The sequence below is a fragment of the Hyla sarda genome, chromosome 1, assembly GCF_029499605.1.
Source record: "Hyla sarda isolate aHylSar1 chromosome 1, aHylSar1.hap1, whole genome shotgun sequence".
Lineage (NCBI taxonomy): Eukaryota > Metazoa > Chordata > Amphibia > Anura > Hylidae > Hyla > Hyla sarda.
Window position 1 is genome coordinate 172,256,873 of NC_079189.1, and position 18,529 is coordinate 172,275,401.

The window sequence follows — 18,529 nt, forward strand, 5'->3', positions numbered from 1 at the left end:
GAAATGAGGATTTGTTCCTGCTCTGGACAGTTTGTGACATGGACAGAGGTATCAGCAGGGAGTACTGTGGTCAGAAGGGAAAAAAACTACACAACTTCCTCTGGGGCATACAGTATCTGTTAAGTACTGGAAGGGTTAAGATTTTCAAATAGACTTCATTTACAAATCTGTATAATTTTCTGGCACCAGTTGATTTAAAAACATTTTTTTTTCCTCCGAAGTACACCTGTAAGACTTCATGTGTTTTTTTGTATGTTTATTTTGCCCAGAGGATCAGATTTTTGTACAATTGAAAAGGGGGAAATGTTTTTGAGGGTATGTATACCCTCCTTCTTATGCTGAGAATGGATCTTACCAATGCCTGCCTCCAGAAAACAACTCTTAATAGTTGCAGAAAACAGTAAAAAAAATAAAAATAAAAAGGTCAACACAGAAATAATGCGAGTAAAAATGTGTGGCTTTTTAAACATTTTTTTTGGTGTCAAGCATTGATACATTCTCCCTGATGGTTAGTTGGAATGTTTTTTTACAGAATGGACAGAATAGTGTATCATGGGCTTTGTGTATGTAAACTAGTGACAGGATGAAGAGTTTCCCCTAATGCTGGAATTTGATGGGTGGGATAGACAATGTCTTTATTTTTTGGCTGGGCTAGCTTTCATGAAAGAGGATGTCAGTGTGCATAATGATATACTCACAACTGGGTGCTGACCCATCAGGTATAAAGAAGAGGTCATTATGAGGAAAGAAACATTTCATTTCCTGATCTGCTACTCATGCAAATAAGGAAAGTTTCCTTGGTCTTTAACCCCCAGACAACTTTCTATACATGTTTTTATAGCAGCTTAGAGTCAATTTAGAACTGAAAAAACTCCTGAATAAGTCAAATTTGTACTGTAGACTTTGAATTTATGTCTCAACTACCATAAATATAATTGGTGCAGAACTTAAATATATCTTGATATAGCTACATGTTACTAGATAGAAAAAAAACTTTACAGAAGGTGTCCTTACATGACAGTAGCTGTATTCTATTAGCAGTGATAAAAGAACACAGAGGTATCCATGGGATGCTTGTTACTGTTACGCCGAGCGCTCCGGGTCCCCGCTCCTCCCCGAAGCGCTCGCAGCGTTCTCTTATTCACAGCGCCCCGGTCAGACCTGCTGACCGGGTGCGCTGCGATATTGCTCCCAGCCGGGATGTGATTCGCGATGCGGGACGTGCCCGCTCGCGATGCGCATCTCGGCTCCCGTACCTGACCCGTTCCCCGTCTGTGTTGTCCTGGCGCGCGCGCCGGGTCTCTGCGATTTAAAGGGCCACTGCGCCACTGATTGGCGCAGCAGGCCTAATCAGTATCTTCACCTGTGCACTCCCTACTTATACCTCACTTCCCCTGCACTCCCTCGCCGGATCTTGTTGCCCTTGTGCCAGTGAAAGCCTTTCCTTGAGCCTAGCCTGTGTTCCAGACCTCCTGCCGTTGCCCCTGACTACGATCCTTGCTGCCTGCTCTGACCTTCTGCTACGTCCGACCTTGCTCTTGCCTTATCCCTTGTACCAGACCTATGTCAGCAGTCAGAGAGGTTGAGCCGTTGCCGGTGGATACGACCTGGTTGCTACCGCCGCTGCAAGACCATCCTGCTTTGCGGCGGGCTCTGGTGAAAACCAGTAGCAACTTAGAACCGGTCCACTGACACGGTCCACGCCAATCCCTCTCTGACACAGAGGATCCACCTCCAATCAGCCGAATCGTGACAGTTACATTTGGCTTTTTCAGCATCTGGCTGGAGACCATTATGGGCCTACAGACTCCTGAGATGTAAATATGGTCCTGGGAAAAAAAGGATTAAATTGAGATGCCCAATATTGCTTATCTGAACAATTCAGTCTCTTGGAAATGGTTAGGGCAGGTTTTCTGCCTATTCTTTTATTCCCTGATAGAAAGTGACTATATTAAAGGAGAGGAATTGAAACATTATCCATTATGCTAGTTTCAAATGGGCAAAATCTATCATATTGCCCTATGACCTATGAGAATTTTGTACATTTTTTCAATGCAATTTTTTTCGTTTTGTGGTTTGTACACCACTTATTGAATAGATTAAGTTTGTGGTAAACTTTTCAAAAAGTAGCATTTAATGAATGTGTCTAAAAAGCATCAGCACATAAACCACGCCCTCTTTTTAGGCCTAAAACAAAAAAAGGACAAGCATGACAAGCACAAAAAATGGTGCAAATGCTTGATAAATGTGTCTAAAAGGTAAAAGGGACAATAACATATAACATTTTCATCTTTGTATATTTATTATGTTTTTTCTTATGATATATTGGAACCTACATATGATCTTCAAATATCTTCAGTATGTAAACTATTATGTTATGGTCCACATGTTATAAAGCCGGCTCAATTAATTTAGTAAATCTTATTAGAAGATGTGAAAAAATAGGAGCACTCACCCTGTATATATCTATAATAGTATGAACTGCATTTTTCCTGGAATCTCCCATGCATATTCAAAATAGAGGCTTCAATTAATTTAGTGATAAATAGTAACAATATGGAGACATACTAGTAATAACAACTGACAATTTTTACAATCATTTTATTGCCTGAAGAAATAATGTAAAGAGAGTAGATCTATAGTAGATTATTACCTTAAAGTATATACTTAGAAGGCTATGGCTGTGCATTTATATCAGTAAGAGTCATTTTAACATGTCTTGCAGAGGCAGGACAAGCTCTTGATGCCCAAGGATCCATCCAACCCATGAGTATGACACCAAACTATAACAGTTGTAGACTTCTATAGGGCTCTACTCTACATCCATATGCCTTCCCATTTTAATATGACATGCTCTATTAAATGTAGAATTATAGAAGAATTTTACCTCATATATATTGTCCTATAATACAACACCATATAGAGGACCTTACTCTAGCACATGGACTACCTAAGGCTTTACAGTATGGAGCCATAATGACCCATTGAACTCTGTGAAGCCGCCTACATACAATACTGCTTTGTGGAGGAGGCGGTATAAGGGATCGATACATGAAAAATTTATGCATCATGAATATGACAGATTGTACATGAACATGTGAATATACATGTAAATAGTTGCATGTTTTTTATTTTATTTTTGCATTTCTTCAATTTAAATGAATTCTTTTAAATTTTAGCTACAGAAGTTTATTGTCTACTGAGTTAAACTGGTAATATTGGCAAAACATTTTGGGGGGGCTGTCTATCAGGTAAGTGGCGTACATAATCGTATTTGTGCAAATATTTTGAACTTTTCGTTGTGTTTCCGTTGTATTTGACACTTTCAGTAAAAACGCAAGGCTTAGCATGGAGAAGCATGGCCTCCCACGGCCTGTCTGATTTACTATAATTTACCCTAGACATTGACATAGTTTATACCTGAAATCTACACAATATCATAGTCTGGGTAGATTCCTGTCCGATGACAAATGGCGAGCTAAGAATGCGCCAAAAGTATTAACAGGCATGTGCCTCTTTATACCTCCGCCGCATCTTAAGCCAGTATTCTGAAACTGTAAATTCCCCCTTCATTGTGTATTGTTTTTTGACAAGTATTGAATAACATCACAGCAGGTAGACTGTTCCACATTTAACTAACAGCAGCAACATTTCTGAAGATTTATATTTATTAGCGCTGTCATGTACCATGGATTATAAAACTGTTTATCTTTAAAGTCACGTGATAGTAAAGTCATAAAATGATCGGAGAGCGTTGAGTTCCTTGGGCTATTACCAAACAAACGCATGTCATGACTAAACCATCACATCTTCTACACTGGCTGTAGCTGAAAACATATACATTTCATTCTTGACATTGTTTATCATTCCATTTCTTACTGGTTAGTAACACTAGCCACACAGAATAGCCCTGATTTACTAAGAGTGGAGTCTATTTTTTTTTTTTTTTGTGGGTTTTATTTCCCTACAGATATTATTCTAAGGTATTTACTTATGTTTCCCTACATTTTGCACTTTTCTCTACATTTTGCTTATATTTTTTTTACACTTGCTCTGATCTGTGGGGGTTTCCTCTGCTCAAATCCACCACATTTTCTTGGGATTTTTCGCCCCTTTTCCGGATGATTTTTCAGTTTTTTTCAGTAAAATGGAGCGTTTGTCGGGTTTTTTTCAATTCTGGCGCAGACAAAATTTCTGGCGCAATGCCCCATGCTTTGGCGCACAACCCAACAAAACATGTCGGTTTTACCATAGTAAATCAGGGCCAATATGTATGTAAGACAGCTGTCAACTAAAGAGTCACTCATCCAACAGCTATAGTGAAAGAGAGATAAGATGGTACTGCCCCTTAGTACCATGTACTGCCCCTTAGTACCATGTCTAAGGGGCAGTACATGATTATAAGGGACATAAAACAGGGATTTAAAAAACAAACATTTAAGGCTCTGTTTACACTACTGTCTTTGCTTCTGGAAACCATGATGGCAGTGGTGGACCCGTTGAACTGTCCAGAACATCTGTGCCCAATGAACCCCATTAATGTATTATAGGTTTTGCTGGGTTCCATCATAGTGTTCTTTCTTTTGATGAAAACTACCAAGAAATTGACAGCAGATCATGCACCTTTGGGTGAAAACTTGACGAACCTAGTCAAGGCTGGGGAGTGGGGGGTTTATGAAGGTGGAATCCCGCTCGCCTATAATTGTTGTGCAAAACTCTTCATAGGGAATTCCTTTGTGGGGGATGGTAAGGTTGCTGCTCCTTTGATGTTTGGCTGGACAGACTGCTGATCCAACAAATATTGACTCAAAGAAGATGAGCAGTAGTTAATAGCGCTACACTTGTATTTGTTATTAGAAAAGTGTATTTAAGATTATGCATGAGGACAGATACTGTATATACACACACTGCTCTAAAAAATAAAGGAAACACTTAAACAACACAATGTAAATCCAAGTCAATCACACTTCTGTGAAATCACGTTGTCCACTCAGGAAGCAACACTGACAATCAATTTCACATGCTGTTGTGCAAATGGGACAGACAACAGGTGGAAATTGTAGGCAATTAGCAAGACACCCCCAATAAAGGAGTGGTTCTGCTGGTGGTGACCACAGACCACTTCTCAGTTCCTATGCTTCCTGGCTGATGTTTTGGTCCCTTTTGAATGCTGGCAGTGCTTTCACTCTAGTGGTAGCATGAGACGGAGTCTACAACCCACACAAGTGGCTCAGTCCAGGATGGCACATCAATGCGAGCTGTGGCAAGAAGGTTTGCTGTGTCTGTCAGCGTAGTGTCTAGAGCATGGAGGCGCTACCAGGAGACAGGCTAGTACATTAGGAGATGTGGAGGAGGCTGTAGAAGGGCAACAACCTAGCAGCAGGACCACTACCTCCGCCTATGTGCAAGGAGGAGCACTGCCAGAGCCCTGTAAAATGACCTCCAGCAGGCGACAAAATGTGCATGTGTCCACTCAAACGGTCAGAAACAGACTCCATGAGGGTGGTATGAGGGCCTGATGTCCACAGGTGGGGGTTGTGCTTACAGCCCAACACCATGCAGGATGTTTGGCATTTGCCAGAGAACACCAAGATTGGCAAAATCGCCACTGGCGTCCAGATGCCGTGGAGAACGTTCTTCTGCCTGCAACATCCTCCAGCATGACCGGTTTGGCGGTGGGTCAGTAATGGTGTGGGGTGGCATTTCTTTGGGGGGCCGCACAGCCCTCCATGTGCTTGTCAGAGGTAGCCTGACTGCCTGAGGTACCGAGATGAGATCCTCAGACCCTTTGTGAGACCATATGCTGGTGCGATTGGCCCTGGGTTCTTCCTAATGCAAGACAATGCTAGACCTCATGTGGCTGGAGTGTGTCAGCAGTTCCTGCAAGAGGAAGGCATTGATGCTATGGACCGACCCGCCCGTTCCCTAGACCTGAATCTGATTGAGCACATCTAGGACATCATGTATCGCTCCATCCACCAATGCCACATTGCACCAGAGACTGTCAAGGAGTTGGCGGATGCTTTAGTCCAGGTCTGGTAGGACATCCCTCAGCAGACCATCTGCCACCTCATCAGGAGCATGCCCAGGCATTGTAGGGAGGTCATACGGGCACGTGGAGGCCACACACACTACTGAGCCTCATTTTGACTTGTTTTAAGGACATTACATGAAAGTTGGATCAGCCTGTAGTGTGGTTTTCCACTTTGAGTGTGACTCCATATCCAGACCTCCATGGGTTGATAAATTTGTTTTCCATTGATAATTTTGTGTGATTTTGTTGTCAGCACATTTAACTATGTAACGACGAAAGTATTTCAAACGATTAGTTCATTCATTCAGATCTAGGATGTGTTATCTTAGTGTCTATTTTTTGAGCAGTGTATATATGCAGTGTATATATGCAGTGTATATATATATATATATATATATCATTGCAGAGATCCTAAATATGGCTAATTTTCTCTGAATGAACTTTTGACAAAAAGAATAACCCACGTGCTGCACAATTTCTTCCAATCAAATATGAAGGAGCTACTGGTGGAGACGCTGAATGAAGCTTCTGATGTTAGTTTGAATGAGACCAAAGAAAAAAATCACTAGACAGAAGACAATGGAGTTTGTTTTAGTAAGTGAGCCCCTAAAAGCACTTATTATAATAATTTCTAAAATTAATTCATAAATTCAACTTAGCAAATTGATGGTTGTCCAATTTACCTGAGATCTATTAAGTCCGCGATTGTGTTTCCACTGCTATCAGAAGAGAATCCATCAGCAATTCAGGCACATTTGGAAGAATTTGACAGGGATGCATTTCTATTCTTCCTGTCAAAAACTATGGAAGCTCCAACGGAACGTGACAGACCCCATTGTGTGTAATTACATAGCATGGTGTTTATAGAAATACAATTTTAGGCAATGTTTAGATATTGTTACTATTTCAAATAGATATTAATGGTTGTACAGATGTTGTCCATACTTTTAAAACATTGAAATGAGGTCGCTATATAGGTGCCCAACTTAACATTACATTATTGAAGTTAGGACAGCGGTACTGATGGAGGATTACTGTGAAAGCAAAGTGCTGACAGAACAAACAAATGGTAAGTTTAATCCCCTGCGGTTGGCAGTCGGTCCATTGCAGGCAAACCAGCTGGCATCTCTGCTGTGCCAGATGACATACATTTGTCTTAATTGGTTTGATCTGAGTGTTTGGGGTTTCTTTTAGTCCTTAAAGATACATGCAACTTTTAGATTAACCAATTTCCATATGTGCAACTGTATGAACACACATATTCTGAATGTAATGGCCAGGAACAGAAATACTATACTTTTCATTCCTTTAATGCTATAGTTAATTCTATTATATTACATGAGAAGGATTATTCATCCTGGAATTTAATGTGATTTTAATGTTCTTCCTTCTACCAAGAAAAGTAACCACCTCCGAGAAGATTATGTATTATGAAGATTAGGCTATCCTTCATATAAGGTAGGGACAAGGACGATTCATAAGTACTCAGAATATTGGGCAGACTAGATGGGCCAAATGGCTCTTATCTGCCGACACATTCTATGTTTCTATGGACACCATGTATTACATGTATTACTATGTATTACATTTCACATGGCATACATACAAGGTCATGGGGGCAAAAGAAAAGCTGATGAAAGAGCTACTCTATAGGGCCCCTATAGAATACTGCAAACAATTCAGCATTAGCATTATTCTAAAGTTTGCAAGCCCTAGGGGGCAGAATCCTCACTCCTGTGCTTCATTATTGCCAGATGTTTGGTTTTCAAGATCAGTTATCATGTATGTTTCATCTCTGCAGAATATGTTGATGCTATATACATATCTTACCATTTGCATTCATGGTAGAGAATGCATATGTGAAATTATCTGAATAGGACATACAGCTCTGTTCATCCTAATCTTCCTGGTTCATGTAGTTCCAGAACTACGGTGAAGATTACATTGAAACAGCAGCAGAACACGGACCGCAGGGGATGTAGTGGTTTTTAAAAAGGCAGATTTAGTGGTGAATACTTGTGTGGCAACTCCAAAAGTGCAGTAATGACTGCTGTTAGTGGTTGTCACCTAATTTCTGAACAGGATAACTTATCATAAAGAAAGTATTGGACACCCAGGAATAGCACCCTTAACCTCAAACTAAAAATACACCTTTTTCCATCTTGAAATTGCACAAATTTGTGATGACTGTTGGAGTGAATAATATGGATATGTTATACATGATTCGAAATAATACTTTAATGTTCAAAATACTTACTATGTGAATCACCCTTCTCCCGAGATCCATCCACTTTTCCATCTGAATTGATCCTAAGGAAGAATCCTCCATTCTTACAGTACAGTCTCTTGGGATCCTTAAAGTTTCCAGGGGGGAATGGAGAACTACCCCCATCATCCGGAGGTGGTGGGAGGGTGGTGATACTCCCTGCTGCCATCCCCACCCCCAATATTAACCGTTTTCTCCTTGTTTTCGGCAGGGTGGCGCTGATGCAGGACAAGGGGTCCAGCAGGTAGTAGTGGCTCTCCGATAAGCGTCCTGCGTTCACCGTCTCTCCTTGGCAGGGCCTCCTCACTGTTCATTCAATTACTGGCAGCTAGAAGTAAGGCCAACACTTTGGAGTCACTGTAGATGCATGATGTAAGGATGAGAATGTTGCATTCAGCTCAATACGTTTACCTACTTATGACTTGAAATTGTGTCATCCATACTCCTCAATGATGAGAGCAGAGGTGGCTGGAGCCTGGGAAACTGTGCAGGCTGCTCTTCATCCTGGTCCAACCCACTACCATCAGGACTTGTTCTGTCAAAAAGGTCTTTTTATTTATATAGGTGAAGCCCTCCTCCGCCCCTCTTTTTCTTCCTCCTACTTCTGCTGCTGCTCCTTAATGATGTTGTGAGCACTCTGTATTTTCCCAGGAAGCTACATGAAAGCACATTGCCAGAAAGCGGATGGACTATAAGAAGCAGTATAGTGTTCCTGGGTATTTTCTTAGACAGGCTCTGCCAGTCACTTTTCAGCATTAGACTCCCTCCCCCAGCACTGAATTACTTTGCAGGGCAATTTTGGGAGGAGGGAGCGACAGGAGAGGAGATGTGGGGGTTTATGCAACAGGAGCTTGCCAGTACTTTATTATTCAGCTAACTTTCAGAAGAGCCCTGGAGAGAAGCAGCAGGCGTCACAGCTATGAAACCACCAGTAATAGCTTTTGTTTCTAGCTATTCAGGCCTCAAGTCATCGGCACTGAATCAACCTATTTTACGCGTCATACTCCTGTTTTAGCCTACAACTGTTACAGTGAATAAATGTAAGATAATATTATACAGTAAGTGCACGGTAGATCTAAGATAGCTTTATTGTCATATATGCTACTCTTCTTAGTAATATAGTAATAAATTAGGGAATGATAATACAGGGCCATATAAAAAGGATGGTGCACAAGTAATGGCCTGTAGTTAAAGCAACATCAGAGGTTAATATCCAGTGACTAAAAATTAAAGCAAAACCAGACTGACTAGTAGGGAAACTACAGGTGCCACATACCACATTATGCGTTATAAGCCATACAGGTTACATTTCCTTTAGGAGCAGAAAAGAACTTGCTGGGTGTCATACAGATGCCTTGGCAACTGTACTGCCCAGTGTGGGCCTGTCTCTCTCCACGCATAAGCTAAAGCATGAATGGGTGATCAGCCTTACAGGTACACTTTAAATATTTAGTGGTTTGGTTAATGTCAACATTTCTGAAGGTTTGGAGAAGTGAAGGTGTTAATAGATCTGTAATGTCCCAGTGCAGGACATGGTCCTGTACTACCCTTAGGCCCTGTCAGGTTGAGGCCCTCAATGTTCTGGGGGCTCCCCTGCAGAGCCTCCCCCTGTTGTTTCCAGAATGTTGTATATACTGCTTTCATGTATAGACAGGATCCTAATGTAATGATAGAGCAGAGGACCTGTGAGAGGTTGTCTCAAGGACCTGTGTAAGTCTGACCCGCAGCTTGACCAATGGGCCTTAGTCCAGCCCCCCACTATATAAAGGGGCGGCCATTACAATTCACTCTCTTTTCTTTTGAGATTCCACCTGCTACTGAGCACAGCAAACACCAGAGATCTCAGTGCACGTGACCAGCTACATGGAAAGCCACAAAGCCACAGTCATTTCAGTAAGTCAAAAGTCTGTGTCTGCTGTTACTAAAAGTAGTCAAGTCTAGCATATAGTCAAGCCTCAAGATAATTGTCTCAAGTCTATTACAAGTATAATTGGTCCCAGCAAGCTGTGAGGTCCATCTGGGTTCCTGGCCACCTCTCTAGGAATCTGGCCTAGCTGTGAAGATAATACCATCTGTCTTAAACTCGGTAAAGTCTCCGTTAAACCATAACTGGTTGTGGACTCTCCGTTCCTTAACTAGCCATTGGAATAGCGGAGATACCGTTCATGTGGTTCTGGTACCAAAAACCACTCTAGCGTCATGAACACTAGGGGTTAATAGCATCTTGCCCCAGGGGTTAATACCATCTGATCCTACCACCTACACCCGTTGTCCCGCCATACACCAGTCATCCACCAAAATCTTATGGTCTAGGACAGGTACTTGGCTGAATCCCAGGCGGCCTAGGGTGCACTTGTCAATTGAGATGGTAAATCTTATATACTGGAGTAAAATTCAACACATTCAGTAGTAAAGTGATAGCAGTTTTGCTTCATTTGGCCCAATAAAAGGTTGTGTACACTTTTAGAAAAGATTTTCATTGTAAAAACTAGGCTTCTTTGCAAATGAAGTTCAGATTTTTTTTATTTCAACAGTTTCTAGGTATAGAAACATAGACGCTATGCCCGCAGCTATTATTTGTGGGGGAGAGTCACCGCGGCTGAGACCTGCCCCACCCCCACCCCTGGTGCCTCACTCGCAAATGCGGGCTTACTCGCATACCCCGCAGGGCTCTGTACACTGAGGACAAGCAGGGCTCTGTGTATTGAGGACAAGTAGGGCTCTGTGCAGTGAGGACAAGTAGGGCTCTGTGCATTGAGGACAAGTAGGGCTCTGTACACTATGCACAAGCAGGGCTCTGTGCATTGAGGACAAGCAGGGCTCTGTGCACTGAAGACAAGCAGGGCTCTGTGTACTGAGGACAAGCAGGGCTCTGTGTACTGAGGACAAGCAGGGCTCTGTACACTGAGGACAAGCAGGGCTCTGTACACTGAGGACAAGCAGGGCTCTGTACACTGAGGACAAGCAGGGCTCTGTACACTGAGGACAAGCAGGGCTCTGTACACTGAGGACAAGCAGGGCTCTGTACACTGAGGACAAGCAGGGCTCTGTACACTGAGGACAAGCAGGACTCTGTACACTGAGGACAAGCAGGACTCTGTACACTGAGGACAAGCTGGGCTCTGTACACTGAGGACAAGCAGGGCTCTGTACACTGAGGACAAGCAGGGCTCTGTACACTGAGGACAAGCAGGGCTCTGTACACTGAGGACAAGCAGGGCTCTGTACACTGAGGACAAGCAGGGATCTGTACACTGAGGACAAGCAGGGCTCTGTACACTGAGGACAAGCAGGGCTCTGTACACTGAGAACAATCAGAGCTCTGTACACTGAGGACAAGCAGGGCTCTGTACACTGAGGACAAGCAGGGTTCTGTACACTGAGGACAAGCAGGGCTCTGTACACTGAGGACAAGCAGGGCTCTGTACACTGAGGACAAGCAGGGCTCTGTACACTGAGGACAACCAGGGGGTGGGGTGGGGGGGGGGGGGGGCGGGTTCAGCCGCGGTGACTCTGCCCCACAAACAATAGCTGCGGGCATAGCACTACTGCCTGTCTGATTGATAGGCAGGGAGCAGCGCTGTGCTGGTCACGTGTTCTGGCGGCTGCAGTCTCAGAAATCTATGTGGCCGGGACATGTAGGGAGACCCCTAATGTTGACTTTTTCAAACAGTAAATACATTTAGAAATAAAAAAAAAATGTAAATTACATTCAATTAGTAATGTAATGTAGGGGGAGATTTATCAAAATATGTGCAGAGCAAAAGTTGACCCGTTGCCCATTGCAACCAATCAGATCGCTTCTTTCATTTGTCACAGACCTCTTATAAAAGAAGCAATCTGAAGCACCGTTCTTCCTCTGCACAGGTTTTGATAAATCTCCCCCATAGTGCAGAAGAAAGTCTCTCAGCCCATCTGCGAAGGACCGATATTTGTCGCCTTCCATGGTAAAGAACGCATGGGCACAAGATATCAAGAAGCTATGGTGGAGTTTACCAATATAATGGCCTTGGCTAGACATGAAGGTGCAGGAAGAAGCTGAAGCAGGTAGTGGGAAGATTTATCAAAACCTGTGCAGAGGAAAATTTGCACAGTTGCCCATAGCAACCAATCAGATTACTTCTTTTATTTCTAACAAGGCCTCTGCAAAATGAAAGAAATTTTCCTCTACACAGGTTTTGATAAATCTTCCCCCTAGACCTTTGGTAGGGACACCTTAGAAGGGTACAAACCACAGGGCAGAAGGAAGGCTTCTCCATACATCCGCCTTAGAAAGAGAAAGGGAAATGGCATAAAGAAGGAAATGAGAAGTACGGAAAAAGGTGTTATACTTGATGTACATTTTGTATTTAGCATTTTCTTGGTTTTGTGTAACCGAAGCCTCACAGTTTTACAAATAACCAAGTATAATCAGTATAAACCTAATAATAGTAAATTTTGTGAGTAATAATTTTGTGGGTGGTGTGTACGATAAAAACTATTTCCATGATCATTAATTACCACGTGTATGACTAGTATAGTGTAACCACCAATATGATCCAGATTACTGTAAGTAGCTCCTCAGCGGTGACCAGGAAAACTGGAATAAATAGTGTTAACAAGAAAATGATTATTAAGAGTTCATGTGTTCATAAAGACATCTGGTACATGTGGATGAAAGGTCTAGATAAAATAATAGTCACATTCCAGACAGAGATTACTTTACTAGCAGGCATCCCACAGCAACAGAAGGGCAGCCACTAAAAATCAGCTACATTACAGTATCTCACATAACTGAGTACACCCCTTACATTTTTGTAAATATCTTCTTATGTGACAACTCTAAACAAATGACACTCTGCTACAAAGTAAAGTAGTTGTGCACAGCCTGTATAACAGTGTTTAATGTTATGTCCCCTCAAAATAACTCAACACGCAGCCATTAATGTCTTAACCTTGACAACAAAAGTGAGTACACCCCTAAGTGGAAATGTCAAAATTTGGTCCAAAATGACAATATTTTGTGTGCCTACCATTACTTTTCAGCACTGCCTTAAAGTGGTACTCCGGTCTAAAACAAAAAAATTTCAAATCAACTGGTGCCAGAATTTTTTTTAATCCTTCCAGCACTTATCAGCTGCTGTATACTACAGAGGAAGTTGTATATTTCTTTCCTCTCTGACCACAGTGCTCTCTGCTGACACCTCTCAGGAACTGTCCAGAGCAGGAGAAGTTTGCTATGGGGATTTGCTTGTACTCCAGACAGTTACTGAGATCGACAGAGGTGTCAGCAGAGAGCACTGTGGGCAGACTGAAAAGAACTCTAGAAAGAAATACAACTTCCTCTGCAGCATACAACAGCTGATATGTACTGGAAGGATTGAGTTTTTTTAAATAGAAGTAATTTACAAATCTGTTTAACATTCTGTTACCAGTTGATTTGAAGAAGAAAAAAAAAAAGGGTTTTCCACTGGAGTACCCCTTTAAGCTTCTTGAGCATGCAGTTCATTAGAGCTTCACAACTTGTCACTGGAGTCCTCTTCTACTCCTCCATGATGACATCACAGAGCTGGTGGATGCTAGAGACCTTCCACACCCCTGCATTCCATTTGAGGATGCCCCACAGATGGCTGTGTGTTGGGTTATAGTGAATAAACACTGTTTTACTAGCTGTGACCTCCTACTACTTTACAGAGTGTCATTTCTTCAGTGTTGTTACATGAAAAGATATAATAAATATTTAACCTCTTAAGGACCATGGACGTGTATACACATACTCGAGCCCGCGTCATACCGGCCGGCCCCCAGCTGATTCCTGCAGCTGGGGGCCGGCGTTAATAGCCGACATGCGGGCAGCTATTAACCCTTTAGATCGCCACTATCAAAGTTGACAGCGGCGTCTAAAGGTGCCTGTATTCAGTCCCTGGTGGTCCAGTGGGGTGGATCGCCCCCCCGCAGCACGATCGCGGGGGGGGGGCGATCCACTGCTAAGGTAGCCTGAGGGCTTACCTCTCCTCCAGTGCTGGCTCCGGCTCTCTGAATGATACAGCCTGGCAGGGCCAGGCTTTATCATTCGAGCGCAGAGCACACTGATCACTATGGTTCTATACAACCATAGTGATCTGTATGAGGAATCTAATGATTCCTCCTAAAAGTCCCCTAAGGGAACTAAAAGTGTAAAAAAAAAAAAAGTTTAACACACACATTAACCCCTTCCTTATTAAAAGTTTAAATCACCCCCCTTTTCCCAAATTCCATATAAATAATATATAAACATAATAAAAATAAACATATGTGGTATCGCCGCGTGTTTAAATGTCCAAACTATAAAAATATATCATTAATTAAACCGCACGGTCAATGGCGTACGCGCAAAAAAATTCCAAAGTCCAAAATAGCGTATTTTTGGTCACTTTTTATATCATGAAAAAATTAATAAAAAGCGATCAAAAAGTCCAATCAATACAAAAATGGTACTGATAAAAACTTCAGATCACGTCGCAAAAGATTAGCCCTCGTACCGCCCCATACGCAGAAAAATAAAAAAGTTATAGGGGTCAGAAGATGACAATTTTAAACGTATAAATTTTCCTGCATGTAGTTATGATTTTTTCCAGAAGTACGACAAAATCAAACCTATATAAGTAGGGTATCATTTTAACCGTATGGACCTACAGAATAAAGATAAGGTGTCATTTTTACCGAAATATGTACTGCGTAGAGACGGAAGCCACCAAAAGTAAAAAAATTGCATTTTTTCTTCAATTTCGTCGCACAATGATTTTTTTTCCTGTTTCGCCGTAGATTTTTGGGTAAAATGACTGATGTCCCTGCAAAATAGAATTGGTGGCGCAAAAAATAAGCCATCATATGGATTTTTAGGTGCAAAATTTAAGTGGTTATGATTTTTAACCCCTTAACGACGCAGGACGTATATTTACGTCCTGCGCCGGCTCCCGCGATATGAAGCGGGATCGCGCCGCGCCGCGATCCCGCATCATATCGCGTGGGTCCCGGCGCTAATCAACGGCCGGGACCCGCGGCTAATACCACACATCGCCTATCGCGGCGATGTGCGGTATTAACCCTTTAGAAGCGGCGGTCAAAGCTGACCGCCGCTTCTAAAGTGAAACTGAAAGTATCCCGGCTGCTCAGTCGGGCTGTTCGGGACCGCCGCGGTGAAATCGTGGCGTCCCGAACAGCTGATCGGACACCGGGAGGGCTCTTACCTGCCTCCTCGGTGTCCGATCGACGAATGACTGCTCCGTGCCTGAGATCCAGGCAGGAGCAGTCAAGCGCCGATAATGCTGATCACAGGCGTGTTAATACACGCCTGTGATCAGGATGAGAGATCAGTGTGTGCAGTGTTATAGGTCCCTATGGGACCTATAACACTGCAAAAAAAAAAGTTTAAAAAAAGTGTTAATAAAGGTCATTTAACCCCTTCCCTAATAAAAGTTTGAATCACCCCCCTTTTCCCATAAAAAAAATAAAACAGTGTAAAAAAAAAATTAAAATAAACATATGTGGTATCGCCGCGTGTGTAAATGTCCGAACTATAAAAATATATCATTAATTAAGCCGTACGGTCAATGGCGTACGCGCAAAAAAATTCCAAAGTCCAAAAAAGCGTATTTTGGTAACTTTTTATAACATTAAAAAATTTATAAAAAGTGATCAAAAAGTCATATCAAAACAAAAATCATACCAATAAAAACTTCAGATCACGGCGCAAAAAATGAGTCCTCATACCGCCCCGTACGTGGAAAAATAAAAAAGTTATAGGGGTCAGAAGATGACATTTTTAAACGTAAAAATTTTCCTGCATGTAGTTATGATTTTTTCCAGAAGTGCGACAAAATCAAACCTATATAAGTAGGGTATCATTTTAACCGTATGGACCTACAGAATAATGATAAGGTGTAATTTTTACCAAAATATGCACTGTGTAGAAACGGAAGCCCCCAAAAGTTACAAAATGGCGTTTTTTTTTCGATTTTGTCGCACAATTATTTTTTTTTCCGTTTCGCCGTGCATTTTTGGGTAAAATGACTAATGTCACTGCAAAGTAGAATTGGCGACGCAAAAAATAAGCCATAATATGGATTTTTTGGTGGAAAATTGAAAGGGTTATGATTTTTAAAAGGTAAGGAGGAAAAAACGAAAGTGCAAAAACGGAAAAACCCTGAGTCCTTAACCCCTTAAGGACCGGAGGTTTTTCCGTTTTTGCATTTTCGTTTTTTGCTCCTTGCCTTTAAAAAATCATAACTCTTTCAAATTTACACCTAAAAATCCATATGATGGCTTATTTTTTGCGCCACCAATTCTACTTTGTAATGACGTCAGTCATTTTGCCCAAAAATCTATGGTGAAGCGGGAAAAAAAATCATTGTGCGACAAAATTTTTAAAAAAACGCTGTTTTGTAACTTTTGGGGGCTTCCGTTTCTACGTAGTACATTTTTCGGTAAAAATGACACCTGATATGTATTCTGTAGGTCCATACGATTAAAATGATACCCTACTTATATAGGTTTGATTTTGTCGGACTTCTGGAAAAAATCATAACTACATGCAGGAAAATTAATACGTTTAAAATTGTCATCTTCTGACCCCTATAACTTTTTTATTGTTCCGTGTATGGGGCGGTATGAGGGCTCATTTTTTGCGCCGTGATCTGAAGTTTTTAACGGTACCATTTTTGCATTGATAGGACTTATTGATCGCTTTTTATTCATTTTTTCATGATATAAAAAGTGACCAAAAATGCACTATTTTGGACTTTGGAATTTTTTTGCGCGCACGCCATTGACCGTGCGGTTTAATTAACGATATATTTTTATAATTCGGACATTTCCGCACGCGGCGATACCATTTATGTTTATTTTTATTTTTATTTACACTGTGTTTTTTCTTTTATGGGAAAAGGGGGGTGATTCAAACTTTTAATAGGGAAGGGGTTAAATGATGTTTATTCACTTTTTTTTTGCACTTTTTTTTTGCAGTGTTATAGGTCCCATAGGGACCTATAACACTGCACACACTGATCTTTTACATTGATCACTGGTTTCTCATAAGAAACCAGTGATCGATGATTCTGCCGCATGACTGCTCATGCCTGGATCTCAGGCACTGAGCAGTCATTCGGCGATCGGACAGCGAGGAGGCAGGTAGGGGCCCTCCCGCTGTCCTGTCAGCTGTTCGGGATGCCGCGATTTCACCGCGGCTATCCCGAACAGCCCACTGAGCTAGCCGGCATGCTTTCGGTTTCACTTTAGACGCGGCGTTCAACTTTGAACGCCGCGTCTAAAGGGTTAATAGCGCGCGGCACAGCGATCAATGCCGCGCGCTATTAGCCACGGGTCCCGGCCGTTGTTAGAGGCCGGGCCCGACCCGCTATGACGCGGGGCCACGCCGTGGCCCCGCGTTATAGATCGGGAGTGGACACATGACGTTCCAGTACGTCATGTGTCCTTAAGGGGTTAAGGGGTTAAGGACTCAGGGTTTTTCCGTTTTTGCACTTTCGTTTTTTCCTCCTTACCTTTTAAAAATCATTACTCTTTCAATTTTCCACCTAAAAATCCATATTATGGCTTATTTTTTGCATCGCCAATTCTACTTTGCAGTGACATTAGTCATTTTACCCAAAAATGCACGGCGAAATGGAAAAAAAAATCATTGTGCGACAAAATCGAAGAAAAAACGCCATTTTGTAACTTTTGGGGGCTTCCATTTCTACGCAGTGCATATTTCGGTAAAAATTACACCTTATCATTATTCTGTAGGTCCATACGGTTAAAATGATACCCTACTTATATAGGTTTGATTTTGTCGCACTTCTGGAAAAAATCATAACTACATGCAGGAAAATTTATACGTTTAAAAATGTCATCTTCTGACCCCTATAACTTTTTTATTTTTCCACGTACAGGGCGGTATGAGGACTCATTTTTTGCGCCGTGATCTGAAGTTTTTATCGGTATGATTTTTGTTTTGATCGGACTTTTTGATCACTTTTTATTCATTTTTTAATGGTATAAAAAGTGACCAAAATACGCTTTTTTGGACTTTGGAATTTTTTGCGCGTACGCCATTGACCGTGCGGTTTAATTAATGATATATTTTTATAGTTCTGACATTTACGCACGCGGCGATACCACATATGTTTATTTATTTATTTTTTTACACTGTTTTATTTTTTTTATGGGAAAAGGGGGGTGATTCAAACTTTTATTAGGGAAGGGGTTAAATG

The 18,529-nt window shown here is 41.8% G+C and overlaps 1 protein-coding gene across 2 annotated transcripts in view; it reads right to left on the reverse strand.

Annotated features, from left to right (window-relative positions):
- The window catches only part of FGF2 (fibroblast growth factor 2), a 66,294-nt gene extending 53,437 nt beyond the window's left edge, over positions 1 to 12,857 (reverse strand). The window contains exons 1-2 of one of the 2 annotated variants that reach the window (XM_056563984.1): positions 12,801 to 12,857; positions 8,292 to 8,628 (exon numbers count right to left, since the gene is read on the reverse strand). In XM_056563984.1, coding sequence (XP_056419959.1) covers positions 8,292 to 8,469 — 178 coding nt within the window. In that variant the 5' untranslated portion in view covers positions 8,470 to 8,628; positions 12,801 to 12,857. Of the gene's footprint in view, positions 1 to 8,291; positions 8,629 to 8,715; positions 9,263 to 12,800 lie in introns of those variants that run through there. The other variant, XM_056563976.1, reaches the window with a different exon arrangement.
- Between the last annotated feature and the right edge of the window lie 5,672 nt (positions 12,858 to 18,529).